The 8,507-nt window shown below is 46.0% G+C and overlaps 1 protein-coding gene across 1 annotated transcript in view; it reads left to right on the top strand.

Moving 5' to 3' along the window:
* The first annotated feature begins 3,544 nt into the window (after positions 1 to 3,544).
* Positions 3,545 to 8,507, top strand: part of LOC121568102 (tyrosine-protein kinase receptor UFO) — an 88,052-nt gene continuing 83,089 nt past the window's right edge. Inside the window, exon 1 of the mRNA XM_041878691.2 lies at positions 3,545 to 4,213. Within this exon, the coding sequence (XP_041734625.2) occupies positions 4,048 to 4,213 (166 nt within the window). The 5' untranslated portion in view covers positions 3,545 to 4,047. The remainder of the gene's footprint in view (positions 4,214 to 8,507) is intronic.

The following is an 8,507-nucleotide window of genomic DNA, read 5'->3' as shown; positions in this document are numbered from 1 at the left end:
GAGAGTGACTGGAAAGGGCAGGGAGAGGGACTAGAGAGTGAATGGAAAGGGCAGGGGAGAGGGACTAGAGAGTGAATGGAAAGGGCAGGGAGAGGGACTAGAGAGTGAATGGAAAGGGCAGGGGAGAGGGACTAGAGAGTGAATGGAAAGGGGAGAGGGACTAGAGAGTGACTGGAAAGGGGAGAGGGACTAGAGAGTGACTGGAAAGGGCAGGGGAGAGGGACTAGAGAGTGACTGGAAAGGGCAGGGGAGAGGGACTAGAGAGTGAATGGAAAGGGGAGAGGGACTAGAGAGTGACTGGAAAGGGCAGGGGAGAGGGACTAGAGAGTGACTGGAAAGGGCAGGGGAGAGGGACTAGAGAGTGACTGGAAAGGGCAGGGGAGAGGGACTAGAGAGTGACTGGAAAGGGCAGGGGAGAGGGACTAGAGAGTGAATGGAAAGGGCAGGGGAGAGGGACTAGAGAGTGAATGGAAAGGGCAGGGGAGAGGGACTAGAGAGTGAATGGAAAGGGCAGGGGAGAGGGACTAGAGAGTGAATGGAAAGGGGAGAGGGACTAGAGAGTGACTGGAAAGAGGAGGGGGGAGCTGCTCAGTTCTCCGCTTAGTGCTCTGAAGCTGGGGATGTATTTTGTTGTGGAGAGGCAGGCTAGTGTGGGTGGATTGTAGGGAGGAGGGGTTTACTGGCTGGAGGGAGGGAGGAGGAGGGGTGACGGGGGACTGTGACAGACTGGTAGAGGAGGTTTTTGCCACGCTAAGCACTTCCTGTCCCTCTCCCTATGTCTCTATAGCAACCGACAGGTCACCTTGTTTACCCACACAGACAGATCAATGCAAACAGTCACGCCGACTTTTCTTTCACAGCTTTAAATACAAAGTCATAGAAACATCTGTAGTCTCTCTACTTCTCTGTCGGAGGGAAGCTGGTAGCATAATGTCACCATTCCTGCCACCTTCAGTCTTCAGACTTACTGCACTAGTAATCCTCTGTTTACATCAGCATACCATACCCATGCCCTGTCACAGCCCAGGTACAACCAGTTCTGCAGGATATTTGGGAGACTGGCTGAAGACTAGCTGGCTTATTTAAAGTAAATCCCGTCTCTGATTTGATGTCCACCCCCCGCTACCCCTCTCTGTGAAAAAAACCCAATCATTCCCCAACTTTGTGTTTTTGAGTAGAATGTCCTTTCTTTCTCATGCAGGACCCCCTCTGTTTCCCTCTCTCTCGCCCTCCTTCCTTCTCTCTCTCTCTCTCTCTCTCTCTCTCTCTCTCTCTCTCTCTCTCTCTCTCTCTCTCTCTCTCTCTCTCTCTCTCTCTCTGTCCCTCTCCCTCAATCTGAGAGCAGTGCAGGGTCCATGGCTCAGTCAAGCCCCTATTGAAAGGAGAGGAGATACAATGGTCTCTTTCTCAGCCCCTCCACTTCTCCATTAAAGACCCTGGGAACACAACACAACCTCACAACCATAGAACCATAGAACCGCTCTTAAAGGGACAGTGCCACACCACCACCGCTCCAGAAGACCCAGGACCCAGTCCAGAAGACACACCACCGGTCCAGAAGACCCAGGACCCAGTCCAGAAGATACACCACCGGTCCAGAAGACCCAGGACCCAGTCCAGAAGATACACCACCGGTCCAGAAGACCCAGGACCCAGTCCAGAAGACACACCACAGGTCCAGAAGACCTATATAAAACGATAGGGGTCATAACTACCTTAAAGATCCTGGGAACACACAACACGGTCCTCAGAACAGAACCGACCAGAACCTTTTGCTTTTAAAGGGACAGCTCAAACAGGGCCCAACGTGGTGGAATGTTCAGATAGCTATATGTTAAGTACAACAAACATGCCTCTCTTACAGCATTGGGCAGTGTTTGGCTACTGAAAGTGGCCTAGGACCCAACAACCTGAAGCCACAGCAGATCCCTCCCAGCCAGACAGAGAGGAATTTTCCTGGGAAAACAAGGACTCTCCCCTCCTACCTTGCAAATCAATTATTCATGATGTCGCTGCCTCTGTGTGTGTGTGAACTTTCTGCCACCCCCCTTCTCCCTCTTCCCAGACAGATAGATCACCTCACAGGTCAGGCTCTTCCTCTCTCTCTCCCTCTCTCTCCTTCTCTCTCCTTCTCTCTCTCCCTCTGCCCCCCCCGACATTGAGGTTGAAACGGTCATGTTTCTGTATTAAATGTAACCATAATAGTTTGATTATATGTATGAAAATTGAAAACTAAATTGAATCTATAAATGCTCAAATGTAATATGGTAAAAAAATGTAGTTCACATGCACGCTATGAGTGAACAGAATGTTTTGAGAAATATCTCCTACATTCCACTAAGCATTCCAATGAAATGTATCTTTGGCATTCTAGAAGTTAGTTTAGATTTGGTCTAATCATATTAGTTATGGGAGAGACCAAAAGGGACATGACAGGACATAAAGGCCCAGTGCAGCCAAAAATGTGATTTTCCTGTGTTTTATATATATATTTCAAAACTGGTTTGAATAATTCTGTGAAATTGTGAAAACGTTGATAATGCCATTTTAGTGTAAGAGCTGTTTGAAAAGACCTCCTGAAATGTCAGCCTGTTTTGGTGGGATGGAGTTGTGGCCTGCCTGGTGACAGAAAGAGAATTCCAAACCTCTGCCATTAAAACATTTTTTTTTTAAACTGCTAGTTTTCAGTTTCCCCCTCCCCACTCAGACCACTCCTAGACAGTCCTAGCAAAATTCTTGCTTGAGAAATTGCTCTTTGCTAATGTAGCACATGAGCGTGTGTGAAACGTGCCTGTGAGCCTGAAGTGTCCCCACCTGCATTGCTTATTAGTTAGCTTGTGAGGTGGCGTGATCGGCTAAGACTCTTGAAAACAGAGACCCTGCGTTCCGAGCTAGGTATGTTGCCGAATCGGGAGGAAGCGGTACTCGCTAAGCAAGCAGGGTGATGTCCATTACACTAAGAAGCTATTTTTGTTTCTTGTTGACCATTATAGTTGAAAACAATCACAGTAATGTACAGAAAGTATTTGATATTGAGATCAAAACCGGCTACATTGGACCTTTAAGAATCCCCAAGCGCTCCTTCTATAATGATGCATATATTGGGGATGACTATGAATAACATCCATAATATGTTATACCACAATCACACCTCTTGTGTGACACTTGATTTATATGATATTTTGTTCTATTGTATAGTCTGTCATACATTCATCATATTTAAACATAGTGTAGGTCTCTGTTAAAATGCACATATAGTTAGTTGGTAGCTTAATGAGTAGTCGGCTAGACTAACTGACTGACTGACTGAGTGCTACTGGGTTTGAATGGAGGGAAATCAGTGATTTACTGTTGACGAAGTGGGAATCAGGCTAATTAAAAAGAGACTGGGAATTGTCCTCAAGTCAATCAGCTGCCCCCGCTTTCTTCACATCCTCTGAGAATCACGCAGAGGCACAGGGGGGAGAGGCAGGGGGAGGAGGAGGCAAGAGAATGGAAAGAACTTTAGTTAAAGGAATTTCAAAACTGTGTGAGGAGGGAAAAGAACAGGGACGGGAAGACTTGGTGGGGTTAGAGAAGCAGAGCGAGACGGAGTTCTGTGAACAACAGACGGCAGGAACACTGGTTTGAAAATACACTTCCAGTGGCCCCAAAAAACATATTTAACAACTTGATTGGATACTGAAAAGGTTGGAGCGACTTTTTAACGTTTTTTGTCACTGTAGTTCAAACAATGGACTATCCGCAGTTTCTGTGCTGAGAGAGAAAACTGGCTGCCTGTGAGATTTTTTTCTTCCTTTGGACTGGAGATAAAACGTCAGTAGTCAGCAGTGGGAGTAAGCAGAAACAATTTTAGGACGGTATCGGGTAAGGTTTGAAATTGTTTTTCGCAACAGAAAAGGAGAAGCAGTGAAGGAGAGGAGTGATAGCGAGTGGAAGAAATACCTGTGGATTTAAATCACGAGCAGTCGGAAGAACAAGCGCTAATCTTTTCAGTGCACAACTGTGATTTTTAACAGAGCCGGTGAGAGTTGTTGGAATGCGGTGATGCGGACTGGAGTTGCGTCCAACAAGTTAAAAGTTCGAACCGTGAATTGTTGTAGAGGTGCGCTGCTCCAAGGGGCGGCTATGGAGAGCGGGTCACAGTGGCCGATGCTGGGGATGCTGTTTTTGGCCGCATTTTTTTGTTCGGGATCTGCAAGCACTTTGACAGGTAACTTAAGTCTTACAACTCATGCTAATCATCATAATCATCATCTTTATCTCAGCTCCAAAATCTTTATTTAGTCAAATGACATACCAACAAAATAGCAATTAGTCCTACAGTAAATGGGGGCCAGTATGAAAAATGTATGCACTCACTAACTGTAAGTCGCTCTGGATAAGATCGTCTGCTAAAATGACTAAAATGTAAAATGAGCTTGTGGTATAAGTGAAGAAACACCACAGCTGCTGACAACCTGGGTAACATCTGGGTACTTTACAGTCTGATGAGCAGAATGAACATGATGAATGTGATGAAGGTGATGAAGGTGAAGGTGATGAAGGTGATAAAGGTGATGATGGTATTGATGACGATGCATCCTAGATATTTTGACTGCTCTGCCCAAAGTGTTTATGTGTGTTTATTACAATGCTTATCACCATGGATCTAACAATTAACAACACTGACAACAGTGGGCCCCGTGTACCTCAGTTGGTAGCATGGCGCTTGCAACGCCAGGGTTGTGGGTTCGATTCCCACAGGGGGCCAGTATGAAAAAAATATAAAATAATGTATACACTCACTAACTGTAAGTCGCTCTGGATAAGAGCATTTGCTAAATAACTAAAATGTAAAATGTTCAACGCACAATCTGGGATTTGTCCTGACTGTTGTTGAATGACATTGATATTTGAACAACGTCCTGGGTGGTGTGATCATATAATTTAAACATGACATTCTCCAGTCTGATCTGAGAGACAGTGAGTCATACCTGCAGTATCCACTGGAGAGAGAGTACAGCAGGAGGGATTTGACTGGTTAGATGGACTCTTGTGTCATTTACTGTCTGACCCAGACTTCAAAGAGGAGAAAGTTTGGAAGCAGGCAGGAATGCTGAATGTTGATGCTTCAGTTGGTATTTGGATGGTGGCGAGATGGAGGGAGGAGGGTGGGGGTGAGATGTGTGGGCGTGAGGGGCAGGGGGGAGAGAGAAGAAGAAATAAAAAGAATGCTGAGGCTTGAGTCAGGGTCAGGGTGATTCAGTAGAACAAAATGATGGATGGGGTACAGGGACAAAAGTGGAGGAGAGAGAGAGGGAGGGAGGGAGGGAGGGAGGGAGGGAGGGAGGGAGGGAGGGAGGGAGGAGGGAGTGGGAAAAATGTGTAGCGATGAATCTAGGAGAATGTCATGAAAAGCAGGGGTGGAGGGGCGGAGGGGTGGAGGGGCGGAGGGGCGGAGGGGTGGAGGGATGGAGGGGTGGAGGTGCGGAGGGATGAAGGGGTGGAGGGATGGAGGGGTGGAGGGGCGGAGGGATGGAAGGAGAAAGAAGGGCGAAGGATAGGAGGAGAGGAGGGCTTGAGAAAGAGAGCAGGGAGGGAAAACACGGAGCAAAAGAGAGAAGATGGACCAGTTTAACTGAAGTCACTAGAGAAACATAAATATGGCCACACACACAGTCTTGTCTGATCTCAGCCTGCTCTGTCAACCTTTACGTTCTCACGGACGACTGAGAAGCTCAGTATTGACTATCTAAATATAGAAGAGAGGGAGGAGAGAGAGAGAGAAGAGACGAAGTGAAGTCATTCTTATAAAACCAGTGACAGAAAGGGCACGGCTGGGCAGGTTTTTAAAAGGAATCAGCCAAGCTAAAAGATGAAGGAAAGATGTTGAAGGCCAACGAATACGACACATTATACACATAGAGGCAGGGAAGCGGTGAGGCAGACAGTTACTGGGCACCCTTCATTTAAATATACTCTCTTAGCTGTTCTGTGTGTGTGTGTGTGTGTATGTGTGTGTGTATGTATGTGTTAGCGTGCGTGTGTCTCTGTATGTGTGAAAAAACTCCAACTCTAAGTTCATCTATTTATTTCCCGTTCCATTTTGCTCTGTGGAAGTGAAACAAACTCTGTCTGTTTCATTAAGATTTGTGGAGATGGTGAGTGGTTGAGAGTTAATTTATGGATATTTGTATATGTTGTGTGTATGAGCGACTTGGTTAGGCTGACAGAGGACCTCTACAGGTCAGGGGTCAGGGGTCAGGGGTCAGGGGTCAGGTCTAGGGGTTAGGGGTCAGATGTTGGTCGTGAAACAGACGAGGAAGGCTGGTTGACAAGCTTGAGAAAATCTTTACCGGCGTGAGTTAGTGAAGTGAACTGCAATGTGTGTGTGTGTGTGTGTGTGTGTGTGTGAGTGTGTGTGTGTGTAGGAGTATGTGTTGTATCTTTTGCGAGGATAGTAAATGAAGGTAAAGGAAGAACCTATTAAGGCTATTATCTGTCTATTATCTGTCTACAATCTGCTTTATTTCTTGCCTGGTTTCGTTTTTTCTCTAATTCCATTGTCTCCGTTTTGTATTTCCAGGTTTTTGTTTTTCCAGGTTTTTGTTTTTCCCAGTTTTTTTCTAGTTTTTCGCTCTCAAAATCATACTTTTTAAATAGAACAACATCAGGAGACATCAGGAGATGTGGTTTAAGACATTTCGATTTTTGGGTGTAGTTACCCTTAAATTCAACTGAGCACTAGCCAGAGACCATTGTTTGGTTAGCAATGTTTCTCATGTGAATGCAGAGTTTGCAAAACAAATGGCCACTGGATTAATGCAAATAATCATGATATCACTCTGGCAGATAGGCATAGGATACTTTGTAGTTAGCGTTTAGTTGACAATGTTTCTGGGAAAGCTTTTCCATCTACCAGAAGACAGTTGTCATAACATTACATAGGGCGTCAGGTAGCCTAGCGGTTACAAAGGCAGCCAGAAGGTTGCCAGTTCGGATCCCGAGTCCGACTAAAATAATCTGGCGGGAAGTAAAGCTGTTGAACTGGTAGTGAGGCAGAATTTGTGGAGCGTGCGAGCATCAGCAATGCATCTTTGTTTGTGTACCTCGTATCTGTCCTGTTAGAGTGTGGTGTATGTATCTCCCTGTGTTCTCTCTCTCTCTCTCTCCCTGTGTTCTCTCTCTCTCTCTCTCTCTCTCTCTCTCTGTCTCTCTCTGTCTCTCTCTCTCTGTCTCTCTCTCTCTCTCTCTCTGTCTCTCCCTCTGTCTCTCTCTCTCTGTCTCTCTCTCTCTCTCTCTCCCTCGCACTCTCTCTCTCTCTCTCTCTCTCTCTCTCTCTCTCTCTCTCTCTCTCTCTCCCTTCCTCTCTCTCTCTCTCTGTTTTGTCTCTCTCTCTCTCTCTCTCTCTCTCTCTCTCCCTCGCACTCTCTCTCTCTCTCTCTCCCTCGCACTCTCTCTCTCTCTCTCTCTCTCTCTCTCTCCCTTCCTCTCTCTCTCTCTCTCTCCCTGTGTTCTCTCTCTCTCTCTCTCTCTCTCTCTCTCGTTCTCTCTCGCACTCTCTCTCGGGCAGTGTTACTGTGTTACCACTCCTCTCTAACAAGGAGCCATTGTCCCAGACACTCAGCTCAGCCAGGTCAACTCCTGAATCAGGCCTGGCCAAGGACCCCCATTAGCATATAGCTCAGCAGACAGAGAGAAGGGGATGGGCACGCGTGAATTAGCCTGCTGACCAGTAGACATTAAAACCCCCCCTAGGGTTTATCAACCTAAGCAACATAATAAAAATAAAAAAACATGTCTGTTTAAGCTAGAGATACTGTATCTGTTCTGCTGCTGTTCTGCTGTGTCTCAATCCACCACCTCTGTCTGTCGCCCCTCCGCACTTGCGGTGGAAAGTGGCTGAACTACAGCGCCGTTAGTCAGACCAGGAGACATCCCCAAAATCGGTCACCTGCGGTGGAAAGTGGCTGAACTACAGCGCCGTTAGTCAGACCAGGAGACATCCCCAAAACCGGTCTTCTCGCGTAAACGTCTGTAGCATTCTAACGGTTTGGCCTTCAAACTAATATGACCACTCAATAGAAAGGGGAGACTCAGGAACACAATGGTGTTCTCTGACGGGACTCGTCTAAAGGTAACCAATACAAAATGAATGGAAGTATGGAGGTAGTTCTGTGCCAACAAAAATAAGGGGTTAAAAATGTGTTTCCAAAAACACAAATATTTCCTGATCTTTCTTACGTCTCCTAGATACAGGACAGACACTTCAAAACATTATTCCTTATGATTGATTTTACTGTCTTTTTTTTTTGCCATGTATTAATGTGTTATTCAATGTGTTCCTCTGGGCTATAGCAGTAAAGGCCAAATTCTATATTTGATCAAATAATACAAAAAAAAATGTTTTGATACCTAAAGGGGTCCTAAAATTCCAAATCAAATAGCAACGGCTTAGATTTTAAGCTTCCCAGCCGAAACAGTTTGGTGGAGTTCGTGCATATATTATGACAACATTTTGTCAT

Source organism: Coregonus clupeaformis, chromosome 6, assembly GCF_020615455.1.
Source record: "Coregonus clupeaformis isolate EN_2021a chromosome 6, ASM2061545v1, whole genome shotgun sequence".
Taxonomy (NCBI): domain Eukaryota; kingdom Metazoa; phylum Chordata; class Actinopteri; order Salmoniformes; family Salmonidae; genus Coregonus; species Coregonus clupeaformis.
The sequence above is the reverse complement of the archived record's forward strand: the minus strand, read 5'-3'. Positions and strand labels throughout refer to the sequence as shown.